This window comes from Alligator mississippiensis, chromosome 1 (genome assembly GCF_030867095.1).
Source record: "Alligator mississippiensis isolate rAllMis1 chromosome 1, rAllMis1, whole genome shotgun sequence".
NCBI classification, from domain to species: domain Eukaryota; kingdom Metazoa; phylum Chordata; order Crocodylia; family Alligatoridae; genus Alligator; species Alligator mississippiensis.
In genome coordinates, this window is record NC_081824.1 from 262,268,476 (window position 1) to 262,290,692 (window position 22,217).

Sequence of the window (22,217 nt, forward strand, 5' to 3'; positions counted from 1 at the left end):
TGCAATTAATGCAACGTGATAAACTCTGGGGGAGTTCGAGCCGAAGTACACTCCAGTGTCACAGATCATCTCCCATGTGAGGATCATTGGCACCTCAATACCAGACCTTGTTCCTGGCCCACAGTGGCAGGTTCATCTACTTCTTTAAGAGCTACTTGATTTCACCATCTGCTTTTCCTCAGATGCATCTTGGGGACTGCTGATCCTCTCATTATGAATGAGATATGGGTGGATGAGAAAGGTGTTCAGGATACTTATCTTCTGCCAAGGGGCCAATAGCGGGGAGTTTAACTCGCGGGCATCCTGTACAATCCCTTGGATGGTCTCTTGTGGCATGTCTTACCCAGTGGCCAATGGGTGTGCCCAGGGAGAGGTGGCTCTCACTCTCCTTCAAGTTAACCACCCCTCCCCACTTCAAGAACTTGCCTTCTAGGGTTAAGACCCAGGCAAATGTCTACCATACCAGTCTAGGAGTAAAGAGAGAGGTCAGAGTGGAAATGTATTTATGGGCTCTTAAATATAGCACCATCAAACAGTAAAATAAATAATGTCTCAGTTATAGTTACAAAAGGGCCTGTAATTCAGCTTGGAAAAAAGTAATTGTTCTTTCTTTCTAATGTTATTTGAGAAGAATCTATAGAAATTACAGTTAAACCAGGAACAGTAAAAATACTGAGTATTAGCTCCATCCTAAATATAACATAGGGGCATTGGGAATGGCTGTTTACAGAAAGGAATGTTCCCTTATGCCAATACTGAGAGCACAGAACTTGAAAAAAAACAAAAACACTTAGTTTAGCTTTTCTTATGTAAGCCATTTAGGTGATGCCAAAACACTGTTCTTCATGTCTCTTGAAGGCACTTTTAATAACTACTGAATGGCTTGGACTTGTTAGAGCAGTGGTGCTCAACCTTCAGCCTGCGGGTCATATCTGACCCCCAAAGCAACTGAATCTAGCCCGTGGGATGAAGGAAATCAGTACTGCCCCAGAGCAGGAGTCAGCAGGGAGAAGGGCCAATCTGGAGGGTGACTCTGCAGCATGGATAAGAGAGCACTATGGACTGCCAGAACCCTGCCAAGCCACCCAGTCCCAGGCATGGATGCCTTGCCCTGCCCTGCCCAGCCCAGCACAGGGACCAAGGCTTGCTTCTTTGGGCTGTCAAGTGCCAGTGGGCCACAGCTATGTAAGGTACCCTGCCCAAGGATGTTGGGGCTGGAGAGCACAAGACAACTCCTGGTATGGCCCCAGTACAACACCAGGACTCAGAAAAGGATTGACCTAGGGTCCAGTGAGCCCAGCCAGCTCTTTCTCCCTTGGGGCTGTAGCCACTAGGTTACCCAGGTTCCTGCATCAGCTCTCGCTTTCTCAGTATGTGGAGCTGAGCTTCCTGACCTACCAGCATTCCATCCCATGTCCCAGGAACTGCCACCACTGCTGTCCAGAGCAGGTCTGGACTGGGAGAGACAGTTATTAACAGCCCTGCTGTCAGCGGCAGAAGGCAGGGGCTTGGGGTACCATAGGCTGTGCATCGCATGTCCAGGCTCCACCTGTGATAACAATAAAGCCAGAGGTTGCAGGCAGCAAGAGAACCCAGAGGAAGATGCTGAGGTCTAGCCAGGAGCGGGTATCTTCAAACCCATCCTCACGCATCTAGCAGTAGCTGCCAAGTGTCACAACCCAAAGTTGTGATTTGTTGTTTGTGTATGCTTCGGCAACGCTAAATTATGTTTCCGCCTAAATTACAGTTTCTTTGCATGGTGAAGTTCTCTGCTGTGGAGGAGAACCCCGGGTGCAAAAGGCTTTCCCGCCGTTTTGTAGCTTCTTTGCAGGGTGCATTTCTTTGCGGCATACTAGTGATGCACGTTGCAAAGGAGTTCCTGCCATTTGTATTTAGATTCGCGCCACATTATTGGTTGGTTCTAAATGTAGGCACACGTGGCGGCTAGCTAGTGGCTTGCTAGCCGTACAAAAGGCTTGGGTAGTTTCCGCCCAAGTTGGAGAGAGAGGAAAACTGGAGGACTTTACTAACCCCAGGAGGACGAGACTTCGCGCTGTGTGAAGATCTCTAAGCGATGTGGACCCTTGCGGACCCTACGCGCCTCTCTTAAGCAGGCAATAGAGGCTTAACTGAACCCACGGAGCTTTAACAACTCCGGAGGGGGGAACAAAAGAACGAACTGCCTCTAGCCTCTCCCCGTCGCCGAGCGCAATCCAAGACGTATCTCCCTTTCCTGTAAACCCAATTTTCGAACCCACGGAGTCTAAACAACTCTGGGGGACCAGGGAACCAAACCCAATTTTCGAACCCATGGAGCTTAAACAACTCCGGGGCCTGGGAACCGGACGGCCCATGGAGCTTCAACAACTCCGTGGGAAAGAATTGCTGAACCCGCGGAGCCTAAACAACTCCGTGGGAAAGAACTTGTCGTAATCCTCCAACGAGGATTTAAGCGGAACTGTACCTGGAAAGCTGTCCAGCCTACACCACTACCATCTTTGGGTGTAAGTAAATAATCTTTTAATCAACCACTACGCGTTTGTGACTAATTCTAGCTCGCCACCGGTTTTCTCCGACCCCGCGTGCCCGGGCTGCTGGCTACAGCCCGCATGCGCGAAGACGGGCCGCGGTTCGCCCCCCCCCCCCCCCCCCCCCCAAACTCGCACTTGGCGGCGGGATCGGGGCCCGGCCCGCACACCAAGAACACAGCCCAAAATACAGGCAGCAAGGCACTTGCCCGCCCACCCTCCCTCCCCCTTCTCGTCTACCAGAAGGGAGTGGCAGCCCACACCACAGGCAGGTGGCAACAAACCAGCCTGCTCCTCTAAAACAGTGTTTCTCAACCCATGGGTCGCAACCCAAAAGTGGGTCACAACAATATATGGAAGTCACGAACAAACTTTAAATATGGATCAAACAACTTTAAAAATGGATTCTCCTTTAGAAGAGAAAAACGTGGGAAACTGTGGGTTTTCCCTTGCAGGCTGTCAGAGTTGCAGCCTGGAAGAGGCTGCTTGAGCCCCCTTCCCCCCTCACCATCCCCCACACATCCCCAGGAGTCAGGGTCAGAAGTGAGGGGTGCTGGCAGGGCCAGGGGGCTGTTTTCTACTTACACTACTCACTGGGTGGGGACTGGCCATCAATGTTTACAAAAGAGTCCTGGTACAAAAAGATTGAGAACCACTGTTCTAAAACACTGAGCACCACTGTGTTAGAGAGGTCCTGTAAGGACCAACCCCCTCATCCTGCAAAAGTTTACGTGTGTACTTAACTTAACTAACAAGCATAAGCCCATCTATTTCAATGAAATTATTTCTAATGTCAAAGTTAAATATGCTTGCAAGATCAAGCCTAAATAACTCAGGACATCAGGAAGGGAATTTAGAACTTTCTAATTTTACATTAAACATTTTTGCTACTTGTTTTACCCTATTTACATTTATTTTCCCCCTTTAACTCAAATATATATTAATAATAATTTTATATTCCATACTGTATTTTATACCATATGCTAAATATCATGTTAGTAAATAAGTAAAAAAGGATATCTTGTAGCCTGGAAGTTAATGTACACAGCAAACTGCCTGGGCTTTCATTTTACATTACATATTCCTCAGATGCATTGCTATGAATTTGTGGGTACTGCTCCAATTTGTGATCATTTATTTCCAGATTTTACAGCTGCAACAACAAAATGTTATTTAAACAAGACAGATGAATCAAAGGTAAAAAACAGGTTATACTGAAAGGAGTCCTGAGTAAAAGATTGCAAAAGCACAGGATGGGGGAATCATCAGTGACAAGGGGTGCAACTAAAAGCAATGAAATCCAAGGACTATATCTAGCTCTGCTGCAGTATGAGACTTCTGGAATCACTTAACCTGTTTGTATCTCAGTGTCCCCATCAGTAAATTGAGAAAAAATATGCAAGCTTCTTTGTGAATGCTTTTGAAATGTGAAGATGACAAATGCTATTCTTCAGTTATTACATACAGAAAAGCTTTTGTCAGAAAAACATTACTAAGGCTGTGAAGTCAAGCATTCAAAGGGAAGGAAGGGGTAGAATAAAAGCTCTGTGACTTCACTAGGAATTGAATGCTCCCAGCACTTCACAATATCCAGATATGTGAGGAAGTTCAGTTCTAACATCTTTAAAAAAAATCTCAGATTACACAGGTAACTAGAGAAACACTTTATACGATCGTCAACTGAAGACCTGCATTGAAAACATGTCTTTCCACTGTAAGACCTCTCCTGTTTAGATATATAAAAAATGGCAATTCATTCACATCAAGAAAAGGAACTTTTAAGACTATTAACTGCATATTGCAGCCCTAAATTGGAAGTATTTTAATAAATGTAGTTCGATTAACTCATGACCCGCAACAGTCAAGTAACACTGACCTGCATCAGGTTTCTGCATTTCTCCAAATGCTCCAATTTAATTATTTGGTTTTTATCCAGAATCAGAGTGTGAGTATCAGCATTGCACGGTAATATTGGACCCAGCTTTTGTAGCCCTTGTCCTGACCAGTTAACTACCAGACCTTGAAGGAGGAGGGAAAAAAGTGAAATAAAGTATAAGCACATGCAAAAGAAACAGATTTGCATTCTTGTAATCAAATTCTATCATTTAAATCTCTAAGACTGCATCTCATAAATATTTCATACCAAATACATGAGGTTCAGTGGTTTGGCTTAGGAGGCTGGCATTTGAGTCCCTGTGCTAACATGCATTGTCTGCATGACTACAGGAGACTAGACCCATAAAAGGACTCTGTCATCAAAGACAGACTTGGATTTAGACACTAAAATCATACTAAGAGTGTCATAAAATCATAGAAAATTAGGGCTGGAAGGGACCTCAGGAGGTCATCTAGTCCAACCCTCTGATCAAACCAGGACCATCCCCAACTAGATCATCCCAGCCAAGGCTCTGTCTAGCCAGGTCTTAAAAACATCAAAAGATGGAGATTTCACCACCGCTCTGGGTAACTTACTCCAGTGTTTTACTATCCTCCTAGTAACAATATTTTTCCTAATATCTAACCTAAACTTCCCTTGCTGCAACTTAAGACCATTGCTCTTTGTTCTGTCATCACTGAGAACAGTTTAGCTCCAACCTCTTTCAAACCCCGCTTCAGGTAGTTGAAGGCTACTATTAAATTTCCTCTCCGTCTCCTCTTCTTTAGACTAAATAAGCCCAGTCTTTCCTTGTAAGTCATGTCCCCCAGCCCCCTCATCATATTTGTTGCTTTCCACCAGACTCTCTCAAATTTGTCCATGTGTTTTCTGTAGCGGGGGCCCCAAAACTGAACACAGTACTCCAGATGTGGCCTCCCCAGTGCTGAATCGAGGGGAAGAATCACTTCCCTTCATCTCCTGGCAACAGTAGAATCCTCAGAACTCTGACCTCAACTCATACACAAGCCTAACTTTTCACAGTCAAACTACCCAAATGCCTAAACTCTGACTGTACAGCCCAAAAGTTCCTCCATCTTGTCAGGACTGAGCTGCTTGGCACCTAATTCATGTTGACACTTTACTGGAATCTAGGAACAAGGCATTTCCCCACCTAAGCCCCATGAGGGGCCAGATACAACTCGGCAGGATACCCAACATAAAAAGAGAGCCATTGCTTTCCTTCGAGAATGTGACCAGAAGAAGAGGAGGTTGTACTGCTTTTTTTTGTTTAATGGAATAGACCAGAGGCTGAAGCACTTGCTCAGGAGCTGGGCTCAGTGTGCTCTTCAGTCTGAGGGGGCCCAAACTTACATCTCTCACCTCCAAGAAAGGTGCCCTGACTACGGGCACCCCCCACTTAATGCTGTTTCACTTAGTGCTATTTTGCTAAAACAAATTTTAAACTGATACCCAATTTCACCTAGCACTCAGCGAGTTTCGTTATAATGCTCGCAGTCACCATCTTGGGTCATAAAAACAAGTGCAGTTGTCATCTTGGGTCGTCAAATAATTGTGGTTTCGCTTAACGCCCGTTTTTTCAGGAACCAATTAAGAGCGCTAAGCAAGGGTTGCCTGTACTAGATTACTGGCTATTCTGGGGCAGGGAGCATGCTCCACCTTTCCTACTGAGATTGCCGCTACATGGATGGGGACTCAAAATGTGCTGGGCCAGAAGGAACAGGTCTGACCCCCTAGGACAGGCCTTGTGGTTTTCATCTGAGCAAGGGGAGACACAGATCTGGGTTTCTATTAAAAGGACTATTTATTTTATGCCTTATTTTATATTACTGGGGCCCCAGTGGTTCAGTGACTCGTGTCTTCTCCAGTCTGTCTACCTATGTTTCAAAAGGAAAGAGCCTCGTGGTTCTTTTCTAGGCAATTGGAGATGCGGGTTTGAATCCCCTCAGACTGAGGAAGACACTGAACCTGGGTCTTTCACGTCTGAGATGCATACTTTAAGCCAGGGGTTCCCCAACTGTGGTATGCGTACCCCTGGGAGTAGGCAAGACATCCCTGGGGGTACGCGGGAGAAACTGTGTAATGGCAGATTTAATTTCCATTATTATAATGACTGGTAGTTAAGGGGTTAAATACAAAAGGTATGCTGGTAGGGCTATGTGGGCAGCCGGTAAGTGGGTACACAATAAGAAAAAGTTTGGGAACCTCTGCTCTAAGCATGAAGTCAGGGGTTCTCAAACTGTGGGTCGCAACCCCCCAGGGGGGTCTCGAGCAATGTAAAAGGGGGTCGCAAACTTCTCTTCCCTCCCCAACGCGCAAGCACTCTGCCTGCTTCCCTACCCCAGCGGCAATGAACATGTTCTTGGACTCACCCACACTGGAAGTGTCTCTTTTGTTTTCTAATCTCAAGGTGTACGGGTTAGTGAAGCTCAGTTGTTATCTGTCAACAGTTCGATTGACTGCATGCAATTGAGTGCAAGTTTTTTCAGCAGTTTTTTTCCCCCCCCAGCAGTTGCCGCTATAAAGAGCAAATACCAATCAAAGATAAATGCGGGGCACGAAATGAGACTGGCAGTCTCGAAAATAAAGCCCAGGTTTGAAAAACTAAGCAGTACCAAGCAAGCTCATCCTTCTCACTGAAAACTATTGACAGTTTTAAATTTGAGAGTGGTTTTTTTTAGCAAAACAATTTTGAATTTGATACACTTTATAAAGTGTTTTTTGACAAATACATTTCATTTAATGTACAAAGATAAATGTGCTTTATTTATCTCCTACCTAATCCGAATGAAAGCAATAGCTTTAATTAGGGTGGTGGGGGAGCATGTAAATGTATATATTATTTTAACGGGTCACAGTATCCCAAATTTTGAGAAGCCCTGCATTAAGCTATTGTACATCAGGAACAAATTACCACCACTTCCTTCTCCAGTCTGTCTACCTATGCTTCAAAAGGAAGGCAGACTTTCTCTCTAGTTTTCAAAAGGACTGGGGCACCTAATGCAAACAGGTGTCAAACTAAATATTTTGAATAAACACAGACACCTCCTTGCACAGCAAACTGGCAGCTGAGAAACTCATTCAGAGGCACTTCACTTGCCTACATATTCTAACAGTCAGAATAGAGAGCTGAAGTGCTTCACCCAAAAGCAGTTATAAGAAAGTTTAACAGGAGGCACACCTGCCCACACAGATCACAAACTCAGACTATTAAGAGCACTACTTGGCTATAATGCCAGACAGCAATGCACGAAGGCTGTTACGTGAGTCTCAGTTCAGAAGAACAAACATGGATGTCACAGTATGGCACTGCCTGGCACCAGAATAGAATAAATAATATAGATGTCCCTAAGTCTAGTGACCTGTGGTCCAGACAGAAAGGGCCCCATATCTAGTGGAGAACAGACCATTCCCCAAGTGCCAGCTAATAGGGATTTGAACTGAAAAACGGGTGTCAATCGGTAAAAAACAAATGACTTAAAAAACAAAAACCAGGGAATCGATCAGTGAAAAAAAGGTAAAAAGTGAGAATGCAGAACACTACCCATGTCCTATTTGTGCCACATCTAAATCACTTTAACTTTTCTAATTACTTTCATAGATGCTAGGGTCGGAAGGGACCTCAATAGATCATCGAATCCGACCCCCTGCATAGGCAGGAAACAGTGCTGGGTTTAGATGACCCCAGCTAGGTGCCGATCTAACCTCCTCTTGAAGACCCCCAGGGTAGGGGAGAGCACCACCTCCCTTGGGAGCCTGTTCCAGACCTTGGCCACTCTGTGAAGAAGTTCTTCCTAATGTCTAGTCTAAATCTGCTCTCTGCTAGCTTGTGGCCATTATTTCTTGTAACCCCCGGGGGCGCCTTGGTGAATAAAACCTCACCAATTCCCTTCTGGCCCCCGTGATGAACTTATAGGCAGCCACAAGGTCGCCTCTCAACCTTCTCTTGCGGAGGCTGAAGAGGTCCAGGTGCCGCAGTCTCTCCCCATAGGGCTTGGCCTGCAAGCCCTTAACCATATGAGTGGCCCTTCTCTGGACCCTCTCCAGGTTATCCACATCCCTCTTGAAGTGTGGCACCCAAAACTGCACGCAGTATCCCAACTGCGGTCTGACCAGCGCCCGAAAGAGGGGAATTATCACCTCCTTGGACCTGTTCGTCATACATCTGCTGATGCACGATAAAGTGCCATTAGCTTTTCTGATGGCTTTGTCACACTGCCGACTCATGTTCATCTTGGAGTCCACTAGGACTCCAAGATCCCTTTCCGCTTCCGTTCCACCCAGCAGGTCATTTCCTAGGCAGTAGGTATGCTGGACATTTTTCCTCCCTAGGTGCAGCACTTTGCATTTCTCCCTGTTGAATTGAATTCTGTTGTTTTCTGCCCACTTGTCCAACCTGTCCAGGTCTGCTTGTAGTTGTTCCCTGACCTCCGGCGTGCCCACTTCTCCCCACAGTTTTGTCTCATCCGCAAACTTGGACAGAGTACACTTCACTCCCTCGTCCAAGTCGCTGATGAAGACATTGAAGAGTATCGGAAGAAGGTGTTGGGAGAAGAACTAGAAGTTCTTCTCCCGACACCTGTTCACTGGTAGACCCTTTCCCTGTACTCTGGCAGGGGAGAATATAGCCAGTTCTCATAACCCAGGCCTACCAGATCAAATCTCTTAAACCTTTGCTACCACCTAGCTAAGACTAAAAACAGCAATGTTGAAGAACTGCCTTCAGTCATTGTATTAGCGGGCCAGATATACAGCTAACAACTACAGTAGCCAATTTTGGAGATAATTTTGCCAACAACAGCATTGCTAATTTTGCATTCCTTTTGTTAACGCAGCTGTTCCTAGTGCAGCAGTAGCAAAGCTGCAAGCAGCAACAAAAGAATGTAAGCTATCTTGCCTCAGAGATGATGCTGTATATTTCTAAATTTGCTACTGCAATGACAAGGACTGATTTTTTTTAAGAGTTAATTTATCGAGAAGTTCTCTCCTTCATCAAAAAAAAGCTTCATACTCACTTTGATCCCAAAAGCTTGTAGAAAAGGATAGTTTTCTTGCGATATCTTGGTTGGTCTAATAAAAGGTATTGTTTTGGAACCAAGAGTTCTAGTTTTTTGTCTGTCATACTCACTTCATACTCAGCTTCATCAAGGAAAACTTCATAAGTAATTTAAGACAATACAGGTTTCCCTTGATTTATGCGGGTTCTGTATGTGCAAATTCATTCTTATGCGATGACCCTCTTTATACCAAAAATTCTTTACATGCAAGGTAAATTCACTCTTATGTGATCAGTGTGGTGGAAGCCCGCAGTCAGCTGCTTTGTGCAGCACACTGTGGGAGGAACATACCAAAATATAGTCTTGTGCGTGGATCTCCTTGCTCATGGTCTGTGATGAGTTTCTGTAGTTGCCATCCCCATTATGGTAACATTCACCACCACCCTATGCTTGTGTGTACTGTCTGCTGTTGGTGAATACCAAAATTGCCTTGTAAAAGTGGTAGAAATGGGTCTGGGAGTCAGTAAAGTCAAGGTCTTGGAACATATCCCTATTTGTTACACTGTAAAGTGGGTTCCCTTTATGCAAATTCAAGTTACACTCCATTTTCCAGGAATGCACATACAGCATAAAGAGGAAAACCTATAGTGATAATTATTACCATTATCATCCTCATGCATCTGGCAATGTTCAGGATGCTTTAAAGACATATGGCAAGGTTCCTGCCTCAAATAGCTCACAATGAGGATCAGAATCTTTGCAGCGATGTCTGCAACATACAGGGCTGTCCGCCCCGGGTCCTGCGCTTTGGGGGGGCCCCACGGAGCCCAGCCGCTCGCTACCCCACCCGCTTCTTCAGGTCTGGGATCGGAGTGGTGGCACGGCCCTGCATGGACCGACTTGCCCTGGGCCCCGGATCCTGTTCGAGTCGCCTCTGGCAACATATATTTCTAGAGATGACAGCAGGGATAAATGGAGTTTGAGTATGGAAGAATCTACTTTGACAATTACGAAAGCCACATACAAGCTATGGCTACAGCAAGGAAAAGATCCCCTGGTAAATGGGGTTTATATAAAGAAGGTGAGAGGGGCTGGGGCGGAAACCGAGAAAACCATCTTGCCTCAGTGATGCATAATGGAAGGACTGAAAAGATCTGACACGACATTTGCAGCTTAAGCCTCAAAGAGGTGAAGCTCTTTTGGGTAATATAGAATCATAGAAAATGAGGGCTGGAAGGGACCTCAGGAGGTCATCTAATCCAAACCCCTGCTCAAAGCAGGCCTGTCCCCATATCTTTTACTGCACCAACTGTACAATTGGCATAGAGTAAGAGAAGTTGTTTAATGCACAGCAGTCTTCATCAGCAAGCCTTGAAGAGGCACTGGAGGATTGGCATGGGACCGAACCATCCCTACAGGAGCCAACTCTGTGATGCCTGGAGACTATTACCGTCCAGCTGCCTTGTGTGATTGAGAGGCAGGGGTCTCAAGGAGGGAGTGGAGGGGCAGGGAGGGGTTCAGCCAGGACGCAGGAGGGAGTGTGTTGAGGGCACCAGGCCAAGGGGACATTGGTGAAGAAGACAAGAGGATGAGTTACCAGACCTGACTGCTTGACAAGACATCAGGCCAAACAGAAGAGAGTGCAGGGGACGGAGATGGAGAGGTGTAGCCTCAGCCCCAGCCAGACGCTGGCACCAGCCACGACTGGGCTGTGCCCGTGCTGCTGCTGGGACTTAAAAACAGAGGGCGCTTCCTGGCCGCGCTGAGGTGGGGGTCAGGAAGGACGCAGCTCCCTGAAACCCGCAGAACAACCTGCGCAGCAGCTGCCGCTGCACCTGGGCAGGGAGAGCAGGGCAGGCGCGGGACGAGACGGAGAGGTCAGGCAAGGCCTGGGCGCGGGGGGAGAAACGCAAAGGCTGTCGGGAAGCGTAGTGCGAGCACCAGGCTAGCGCGCCGGCCCCGCGCGGACCGAACTACAGCTCCCAGCGTGCCCCGCGCACACCGCCTCTCCCCCCGCCAACCGCTGCGAGACCGGCGCACCCCCTCCCCCAGCACCACCGCTACCTTCCTCGGCGCCCGCGACCGGGCCGCTCTCTTCGCTGTTCGCCGCCGCCATGCTGCCCGTTTGCACACGCCGCCAAGCAACGCAGGGCCACGCGCAGATTAGCAGCCTCCTCCAGCGAGGCAGCCCCACCTCCACGCCCTGCTGAGCGCCCTCATTGGGCGCCGCAGTTTCGTCCCGGCCTGCCCCGCGTGGCGCATATAAAAGGCGCGTTCCCATAATCCTCTCTTCCTCTTAGTCGCTGCCGCCGCCCAGGCCGAATCTACCGCCATCATGAAGTGAGCTCTGCTTTACACCCCCCCCCGGTCGGTTCCGCCACCCAAGCGCCCCCGCTAACCTACTGCGTTTGTCTCCTCGCAGGGTCGAGCTGTGCAGCTTCAGCGGCTACAAGATCTACCCAGGCCACGGCCGCCGCTACGCCCGCACGGACGGCAAGGTGCGCGAGGGTTGGGGAGTGCGGCCCGAGAGGACCTGGGGGAGGGGAGGCTGCAGGGGACGGTGGCTGTGATGTAGAGACCTAGCACAGCCCCGAGGTATGCACAAGCCCAGGGACGCTGGCAGGCTTTAACCCTACACAGGGGCAGCAAAGATGGTGGCAGATGACGGAACAAGGACCGCTGGTCTCAAGTTGCAGGGAGGGAGGTTTAGGTTAGATGTTAGGAAGGACTTTCTTATAAAGAGGGTAGTAAAACACTGGGGCAGGTTATGCAGAGGTGGTGAAATCTCCATTCTTGGAGGTGTTTAAGACCAAAGTAGACAAAGCTTTGGCTGGGATGATCTAGTTGGGGATGGTCCTGCTTTGAGCAGGGGTTGGACCTCCTGAGGTCCCTTTCAACCCTTACTTTCTATGATTCTAAGGAGGACTCAGCAACTTGACAAACATATAAACTGTGATGGTTTGAATGGAGTAAACCTATTGTAAAATAGGTATATTTGTGTGCATGTCTCCAGGTTTTCCAGTTCCTGAATGCAAAATGCGAGTCTGCATTTCTCTCCAAGAGAAACCCCCGCCAGATCAACTGGACTGTTCTGTATCGACGCAAACACAAGAAAGGACAGTCTGTAAGTATATTTAATATATTATGAATAACGATGCTTTAATGTTGAAGAGAGGCATGTGAATCATCCCATTTGCCACAGGTGTGCAAACAAGTGACAACTCCTGGATTGTGAAGTGGGCTGTAGCATTTAAGTGATACAGACCTTCACTTTTACCAATACAAAATTCATATCCTTGTGATTCTGGCCGTACATAGTTCCTGTTTGTTGGCTTTTGGTTCTGTCAAATACTAACACTTTGACATTAAGGCTGGGCAGTGTGATGCCACTTAATTCTTATTCGGAAGGATTACTGCAATGAAGGGAAGAGTTCTATATTCCTCTCTAGTTGGTAGGTGATTAGTTGAGTGTACATTCTTTGTTACACTTGTAGCAAGTGTAGCTTGTATCTGTTTTAAAGCTTGGACTGTGATTTTTAGGTCCAACTTAATTATGAAGTGATTGCTGGGTATAAAAATCCTGAATCTCTGCTACAGCATCAAATTTCAAGTATGTTTCCAGTAGTTTTTATGGTTCCCATCATGCTATGATAGCTGTCATGGCATCTGGCAAAGTTGATTGTCACCTACAAAAACTTATGGCTCTGAAAGAATTTTTATATGTGTTTTGGGGCACTTTAAGCGTACCACACTAACTAAAAGTGCCCGCGTATTGTGTGCATCTTGTGTCCCCACACTGAAAAATTGGTGGCAAGGCCCTTTGAAATAAAACACATTCAATGAGCTTTAGTTCAAAGTGCCCTGCCACCATCTTTCATTGCTGGGACACACAGGTCACTGATGCATGTGATGCTGAAGGCTGCTGGAGTGCGTTCATTTCCATGCTTCAGCGGACTCGAAATCAAGTCTGCTCTGATGTGCTGAATTTCTGGCATGTCAGAGCGGGCTCCCCATGTCTGTAGGAGCTGCCCTGCCTTCTGTCTCACCTCATAGCTAACTGCCTCTTTCCATTGTGTAGTAAGGAATTTTTAAAGGTGTTACTTAAACTTTAGCTGACAAGGTTTTTGATGCTTGTTTTGATTGGAACAGGGAAACACATATGTGATTAGGTTATCTATGCCAGCTTGTTTGATAAAGCCCCAAAAGTCTCTTTGGTGTTATAGTTAAGATTTATTTATTTATTTATTTATTTTTAAGAAAAAGTGAATAGGCTATGTGGAGAACTGCAACAGTTTTCGCTCTCTCCCATCATAGTAGTTTCTGAACATGTTCTGTTTTAGTCTTCTTGGGATCTCATGGAGTTCATTATACTTTTTGGATTATAGAAAGTTAAATTTGAAAATGTGGTTTCTGGAAGCAGGGTTAAATAGGTGGGCCTGGAGAGGGGAGCTGAAGTATGTGCCATTTTGAGTAATCAAAGAGGAAGGTTTGCTAGCATTTTCTGAAGATGGTCAAACTTGACTTCTCATGATTGGAAACTTCATTGCACAGCATCCTTTTGAACAAAATGACTTATACAAATAGATTTCCTGTTTTTAGGTACTCATAAGGAATGCTCTTACATTCTCATTGCACTTAACTCATTTCTCTTATCTTTATTCTTTGTCTTCATAGACGATAAATAATGCATTGATGATTTTGGTATATGTAGTGTGGAGATGATTGCCATTATGGTCAGCATCTGCCAAAACAGATTCTTACTCTGTTAAGGATTTTGGAGAAAATGGGGACTCTTCAACACTGAAGACAAATGCAAATAATGCAGTGCTCTTTGTTCAGCTTCTTGTGGCACTAATTATCCAATTCACACCTCTCCCATTTTAGGAAGAGATACAAAAAAAGCGGACACGCCGTGCTGTCAAGTTCCAGAGGGCTATCACTGGTGCATCTTTGGCTGAGATAATGGCCAAGAGAAATCAGAAGCCTGAAGTACGAAAAGCGCAGCGGGAACAAGCCATTAGGTGAGCAGCTGAAGGCAACTGTAGCGATCTCAAGTATTTCCAGTGTAGCAAATATTCTGGTTTCCATTACAGATTTCTAAATTGTGCTTGAGGTCACAGTTTGCAACCTGGCTTGTTAGTGGGAGGGTAGAGTTGGAAAGGAAGACAAAATACTTAAGGTAGTGCTAGCTTGAGGGTTAAAATGATGAAGCAGATAAGACTGTTAACACAAAGTCATGGGAGCTTTAAAAAAAAATAGCTGTCCAGTTTTTGGGGATGCTGCTTTAGTATAGATAGAAATTGCCTTTACTGCTATTTGGTCAAAAAATATATTAAAAAAATGACTGGTTATAATTTAGGATGGGGGAAATGCCACTTGTATTGTTTGGAGTACTACAAGCTGTTGTATTTTTTAAGATTCTGAGTGAGCTTTCTCAAGATGCCTTATGCAGCTATAGGCCAGAAGTCAAATGCATCATAATTTTAGGTTTACCTACCTTCAAAGCAGTTCTTGTTTCTTTAGTATCGTTGTAGATAGAGTCCACTTCGTTTTGAGATGGAAGGAAAACATTAGGTGGAAGAAGCAAATAGTTATTGTAACTCATTTTGTTTTTTTTAAAAACAGGGCTGCCAAGGAAGCCAAGAAGGCTAAGCAGGCAACCAAGAAAACTGCAACCTCTACTACAAAGGTGATATCTTTTAGGCCAAAAGGGTAGAAATTTATAAAATGTAAAACTGGTAACTTGAAACATGCCCATAAGAAATACTGTTGTGTGGAACACCTGACTGAGAGCTTGTGCATTGCGTGCTGCTTTTGCTGAAACATGGGCTTCGGCAGTCTACGATATGGGAGAGATGCTTTTAAATCTTCACTTTTAGAGACTGCAACAATACTAAATTATTGCATTTCCTGATAGCATGACTATCATATTGATGGTTGCCTGTTCTTTAAGCTGGTTAGCACTGCAGGGCTCTTCCTGTAAACCTCCTCAGCCTGCTTTGCTGAGATTTGTCACTATGCATACGATACCACTATCTGAGTACACTTGCCTCACTTCTAATGAGGACACTCTATGTCCTCAAGGAAGAATTAAAATGGAAACACTACAAGAGATTTTACCAGCTAATTTTACCATTTGTTTTCAATCTCTCTTAACAGGCACCAACGAAGGCAGCACCTAAGCAGAAGATTGTGAAGCCAGTGAAAGTTTCTGCTCCCCGTGTTGGTGGAAAGCGCTAATTTTGGCAAACAAATAGTTGGCTGTGTTTAAATAAACATCTGACTTTCATAACTTGTGCAGTGTTCTGTTCACTATGTGGAATGCTGAAAAAGTTGAATACAACAAGAACTTAACTTGAGGAGAAACAAGCCACTTGCCACTGCTAGAAAACTCTGTACAAAGCAGATTCTCTAAAGTTTTGAAATAAAGACACTGCAGAACAAAGGATAGCCTAAGGGTTACAGCAGTTTCTCCAAGGAGTAAACTGAGGCACTAAAACTACAGCACAAAGTATAAATGCTTCTCAATGGGAGAGTTCAGAGTCTGATTCCTGTATGTAGTAGCAGTAAGGAAAATTATGGTCTGCTGGCATTTTATCTGGCCTGCAGCCAGTCCCTCAGCCCTGCCCAGCCCAGCTACTGCTTGTGTGCAGCAGGGCTTGGGGCAGCAAGGTGGCCAGACTGTTTCCCTGCAGCCCTGGCAGTGTCAGCTCCCAGCTGCTGCCACTACTGTCACCACTGCCACCAGACTTGGCCCTGGTGCCTGGGCACCACAGCCTGTCTGCCCCACACACTGCCACAGGTGCTGGATGGGCAGATGAGATGGAGTACACAGCAGGAGTTGTATGGGCAGTTGGGGCCAGGATCTTGGTCTGAGGCAGTGTCACAGCCTGCTGCCTGCTCATACCTGCAATAGGTGCTGGTTCTGTGGGCTAGGACATGTCAGAGGTAGACTGCAGCTCTACCATGCACTTGGACTAAGGTGAGACCCAAGATCTTGGCCCCACCCATCCTGCAGTGTACCCTCCCTGCAGGGGTCCTGGGTTGGTCTCCCTGGAGACCCTGGGGTAGGACCAGGATTGCCAGGTAGGACCAGGATTGGCCAGCCCCAGGGCAGTGCCACTTGGAGAGCTTTGGTAAGCGGTGAGGGGAGGAAGAAGGCATGCTGACCTGGTTTGCAGGAGCTCACCAAAATCCACCAGCCCAAGTAATTGCCTACCGCTTATAGCTGCAGTAAGATGTACCATGCAGCTATAAAGAAAGATCAAAAGGCATATTTATACTAAGGCAGTAATTGAGGTTGCCACTGAAGCAAAAATTTCATCCAGTTTGTGCTTAAAGTCCTGAATATTCATTAGAATGTAACAGTGCATTTTTTACTATTATGGCTTTTTTTAATTTTCAATTGGACAAGGAGAGGAAGAGTAGAGGTACACATTTAAAAAACAATTTATTTTTTTTTGCCTTTTTTCAGTAAAAAGTATATTGCTACTGTAGATGCTAACAAGCTGTTTGCTGTTGCCTTATTTTCTGAATCTACTTCAAAGAGAGCACAGGATGCTTTTAATTTTATAGTAGCAAATGGATTCACAAGGACTTAGAAACCTGCATACAACCCTTAAGCTCTTGTTCTCCAAGTCCCACTTCATAACGGAGGAGTCCTATTTCTTTCAACATGAAAACTGCTACATTAAAAAAGTTTTAATGATGTTCCTTTGCTTAGAACTAGAATGTATTAATCTCTACAAAGTGTCACAACCCAAGGGTGTGATTTTTGTTTCGTGTGTGCTTTGGTGCCACTGAATTATTTTCCCGCCAATTTGTAGCTTTCTTTGCAGTGTGCATTTCTTCTTTGCAGTTAAGAAATGCTCGTTGCAAAGAGTTCCCACCATTTGTATGATAATTTGAGCCCCATTATTGGCTTGCGTGAAATTATTCACACGTGGTGGCTAGTGATTGGCTTGCTAGCCGTATAAAAAGCTTGAGTGGTTTCTGCCCAAGTTGGAGGACTCCACGAACACCAGGAGGAGGGACCTTCATGCTGTATGAAGATCTCTAAGCGCTGCGGAGCCTATCGGACCCAGCACATTTCAAGCAGGCAACAGAGGTCCGATCAGCCTCTAGCCTCTCCCCGTCACCGTTCGCAATCCTCAACGTATCCCTCTCCCTGTGCGCAAAAGGATCCACGGAGCCTCAACAACTCCGTGGGAGAGACCCGAGCTTGTCGTAGTCCTCAAACGAGGATTTAATCGGAGCTGTGCCCGGGAAACTGTCCAGCCTACACCACGACCATCTTCGGTGTAAGTAAGCAATCTTGAATCAACCACTAAGCGTCCGTGACTAATTCTAGCGCATCACCTGTTTTCTCCAATGCAGCGTGCCCGGGCTGCTGGCCACAGCCCGCGAGGTGCAAAAAAGGGCCCGGATCGCTCCTGGCCCGCACACAAAGCATTTGAGCATCTTTTAGTTGCTTCAGAACTGGATCAGTCAGAATTAAGGACACATTGTGCAATGGGTTCCCTCTTCCATACTAGAAGCTTATTTGTGTGTGGGATATTTATTTTTAAAACATTCAGCGAGTAAAAACTGATAAATGGTGGTATTCTTGGTGGCATAGTGCACTTTTCCTCTCTACATTTAGCTACTGAAATGTTCCCTAAAATGATGCCCTCCTGTAATTAATCCTGCTTTCTGAGGGAGGTGAGAGAAATTGAATGAATACATGAACTAAGTTTTAGTTCTCTTAGTTTTTTCACCTGCATTATGTACCCCTTTGAGAAGCAACTCATAGTATTACAGATTATGGAAAGTCACACTATAAGTGTGCACCAAACATGCCTGGCTTCCACAAACAAAGTGGACTACCAAAACCATGCCAGTTAACTCAGCATTAGTGCTGGAATATGAACATATCCTTCTGTAGTTACAGAGCTGCCTCTGCTCACAGGTTTTAAGGATCTGGCCCCAGTAGTCAGCTGCAGTGAGAACCTAGAACTGTACTCTAGCACAGGGCAGGCAGCCCTTGGCATGGGTGCCAGTGTGTGGCATGTGATGGAATTTTGCTTGGCACATCTGCCTCAGGGTGGATGGCAACAAAAAGACCAGGGCTGCACTGCCACAATAAGGATTGGGCCCCTTGCAGCTCCTCCACCGTCTGCCCCTGGTACACCATCTTGCAAGTCGAGCTTGTGGGTGTTCTTGGCACTGCCCAGAAACGCTGCCACCCCTTGCTCTGGTGAATAAAATCCAATGAGCTGACTTTTGCTGGATTGGCATGTATGGCCAATTTTATGAATAAAGGTTAACTTGGTCTGGCTTTCACTTGTGTACCATTTCAGAACTCTTAATGGGTTTCCAAGGCAGGTGGAGCTCTCCCCAACATTGGGGGTCTTTAAGAGAAGGCTGGATAGGCACCTGGTTGGGGTCATCTGACCTCAGCGCTCTTTCTTGCCCAGGCAGGGGTTCAGACTCTATGATCTGTTGAGGTCCCTTCTGACCCTAGCATCTATTTTTCTGAGCAGGAACCGGGTCATCCACCCCACCCCCCCAGGATTCCAAACGTACCCAGGGGAGGTGCAACCAGGCACAGGGTCAGTGAGGACCTAGTCAGGGAACTTCTGGTGGGACTAGACATGTTCAAATCATCAGGTCCTGACAATCTCCAACCCAGAGTGCTGAGGGACTTGGCAGAGGCCTGTTAGGTACTTACCTCAGTCCTAGGGAAGCTCTTTGAGAAAATTATCCAGGAGCACATCTGCGAGGGACCAGCAGGGGAGATTATGCTTAGGGGCAATCACCATAGGTTCGTTAGAAGCAGGTCCTGTCACACCAACCTGGTTGCCTTCTACGGCCAGGTCACAAAATCCTTGGATGAAGGTGTTGCGGTGGACGTAGTCTTTCTGGATTTTAGGAAAGCCTTCGATACTGTCTCTCACCCCATTCTCATTAAAAAATTAGGCGACTGTGGTGCCAATGCCTACACAGTCAAATGGGTCTCAAATTGACTGAAGGGCCGCACCCAGAGAGTGGTGGTGGATGGGTCTTTTTTAACCTGGAGGGATGTGGGCAGTGGGGTTCCCCAGGGCTTAGTCCTCGGGCCTGCACTGTTCAACATCTTCATCAGCGACTTGGATGAGGGGGTGAAAAGCACCTTGTTCAAATTTGCAGATGACACTAAGATGTGGGGAGAGGTGAGCATGCTAGAAGGGAGGGACAGGCTGCAACTAGATCTGGACAGGTTACAGGGGTGGGCGGATTAGAACAGGATGGATTTCAATACTGACAAGTGCAAGGTACTGCACCTAGGGAAGAAGAACCAGCAGCATACCTACAGGCTGGGGAACTCCCTTCTCATCAGCACAGAGGCAGAAAAGGATCTTGGAGTCATTATTGATTCCAAGTTGAACATGAGCTGCCAATGTGAGGACACAGGAAGGCTAACCACACCTTGTCATGCATCCACAGATGCATCATAAGCAGGTCCAAGGAGGCGATCCTCCCGCTCTGTGTGACATTGGTCAGGTCCCAGCTGGAGTACTGCGTTCAGTTCTGGGCGCCGCACTTCAGGAGGGATGTAGACAGCATCGAGAAGGTCCACAGGAGGGCCACTCACATGATCAGGGGCAGCACAGCAGGCCCTATGAGGAGAGGCTACGGGACCTGAACCTGTTCAGCCTCCACAAGAGAAGACTGAGAGGAGATCTGGCGGCTGTCTATAAACTGGCCAAGGGAAACCAGCAGGCAATGGGAGAGTCCCTGTTCCCCCAAGCCCTACCAGGAGTAACAAGAAATAACAACCATAAGTTGAGAGTAGATTCAGGCTAGATATCAGGAGGCACTACTTCACAGTCAGGGTGGCTAGGATCTGGAACCAACTTCCAAGGGAAGTGATGCTCGCTCCTACCCTGGGGGTCTTCAAAAGGAGGCTAGATAATCACCTAGCTGGGGTCGTTTGACCCCAGCATTCTTTCCTGTCCATGGCAGGGAGTCGGACTTGATGATCTGCTCAGGTCCCTTCGAACCCTACCAACTATGAAACTATGAATCTATGCTTCTGAAGAAGGGTGGGTGGGAGCTGAGTTTAACCTGGTTCAAGAAAGCACCAAGTCCTTCAACAGTCTTTCCTCACGTGCTTTTGGGCTTCCAAAAACCACTAGACCAATTGTTTTGGGAACTGTTTGACAACAGTCCAGAAGCTAGTGTACTTATCTTATTCAGGGCATGTTAAAATAGCAGCTAAAACAACTAAGATGGATGTGCCACATTTAATTTACACCAGTGCTTCCCTAAACGTGAAATACTCTGCTATAGAGAAAGCCTTAGGTTTAATTTGTAGCCATACTCACAAACTCTAAAGTGGTATACAGCACATAACATTAAATAATGCCCCTCACTCCCAACCCACAATACCCCACCTCCCTGGGCCATACTGGTGCCCCTCACTCCCGACTCCAGCCCCCTGGTGCTGCTAGTGCCCTGCACTCCTGACCCCCAGTTCCTTGGCTCCCCACATGCCTCTCACTTCCAAGCCACAGCCCCCCCAGCCCCTGCTGCCTCCTAGCCCTGCGTCATCTTCCAGCCCCCCCGCCTCTGCGAGCAAGGACCCTGGCCCAAGTGCCACTGGCTGGGCCATGCAGCTCCCTGCTGCCCCCAAAGAGTCCCATATCCCCTTCCCTTGTTAGAAGGGCAGGCGCCTCCCCACCGCCCCCCTATCCTGCTGCAGTCCCAGTGCCTAGACAGCCTCCATCAGCACTGGCAGGCACCCGCCCCCACTCCACTTCACACACATGCCCCACACAGCCCCCCAGACAGTTCCCAGCCCTGGCCCTCCAAGCCCCAATCCCCACAGACTTACCTGCATCCAGCTGCCGGGTCTCCTCTTACCACCCTGCCTGGCTGCACGCTGGCCATAAATGCGTGTGAACGCATGTGGCTCCCCTTACATCCAATTGCCCACCACCCGCTCCCCCTATCTCCAAGAAGCTCCTTGCTAGGGCAAGGAGGGAAGTGCTGGGAAAAACTTTGGTGATGGGCTGACCAAAATCCCAGATACCTGTTCATATTAAAAAAAACACCCAGACAGATCGGAGGACCCAAAAAGAGGTCAGGTCTGGGAAAACCCAGACGTATGGTACCCTAGCCATTATTTATCCTTGGCAGACTTAATACATAGAATGGCTACACCTTCATATGCTTGTTTTTGCATTTATGTGACAGCACCAATTGTAAGTAATGCTCTTTGGACCACCCACTCTGAAAAAGCGAGGCCTGTATAGTTTCCCAGGAAGCTACGTTTCTCTTCAAAGGCAGCATTTTACCCGAGCTGAGCTGAGTGGGTACACTTTCCATGCAGACTGTCACCTTCCTCTGCCATAGAGCATGCTGGCCTCAAACAGCTCACCCCAAATGGACTCAGATACAGATGGCTGTGCTGTGACCCTCCTCACCCCACTCTGTGTAGCCCCAACTTCACAAAAGAACTTTTATTGAGGACTGCCTCTAGGAGAGGCTTGTGGGGCTGTGCTTTCCAAAGAATTTGAGGATGCAGAACACAGGAGCTTATATTTAATTAGGAGGCTCCTTTCCCACGAACACAAATACATAGTGACAGAGGAAAGAATGCCTTCCAATTCAATGGATAGTCAAGAGCCTTTGATACTATGTTCTGGGGGCTCCCTTTGTTCTTGGTCACTAACCATGCCCCACTAACTTGGCTTTATGCTACATGGGAGGCTAACACCAGACTGACAGTGTCAACCAGCCCTGCAACTATAGCAGCTCCTTTGCACCGCCTTGCCA

At 46.9% G+C, this 22,217-nt stretch overlaps 2 protein-coding genes across 3 annotated transcripts in view; one reads left to right on the plus strand and one right to left on the minus strand.

Moving 5' to 3' along the window:
• Positions 1 to 11,700, minus strand: part of CEP97 (centrosomal protein 97) — a 29,431-nt gene extending 17,731 nt beyond the window's left edge. For both annotated transcript variants that reach the window (XM_014599141.3, XM_006271779.4), the window contains exons 1-2: positions 11,484 to 11,700; positions 4,405 to 4,547 (exon numbers count right to left, since the gene is read on the minus strand). In XM_014599141.3, coding sequence (XP_014454627.1) covers positions 4,405 to 4,547; positions 11,484 to 11,700 — 360 coding nt within the window. The remainder of the gene's footprint in view (positions 1 to 4,404; positions 4,548 to 11,483) is intronic.
• On the plus strand, positions 11,668 to 15,711 carry RPL24 (ribosomal protein L24). Its single transcript, XM_006271771.4, has 6 exons — positions 11,668 to 11,759; positions 11,842 to 11,917; positions 12,433 to 12,543; positions 14,304 to 14,440; positions 15,045 to 15,108; positions 15,579 to 15,711. The coding sequence occupies exons 1-6, from the start codon at positions 11,755 to 11,757 to the stop codon at positions 15,657 to 15,659; spliced, it is 474 nt and encodes a 157-aa protein (XP_006271833.1). The 5' UTR covers positions 11,668 to 11,754; the 3' UTR covers positions 15,660 to 15,711.
• Positions 15,712 to 22,217: the final 6,506 nt, after the last annotated feature.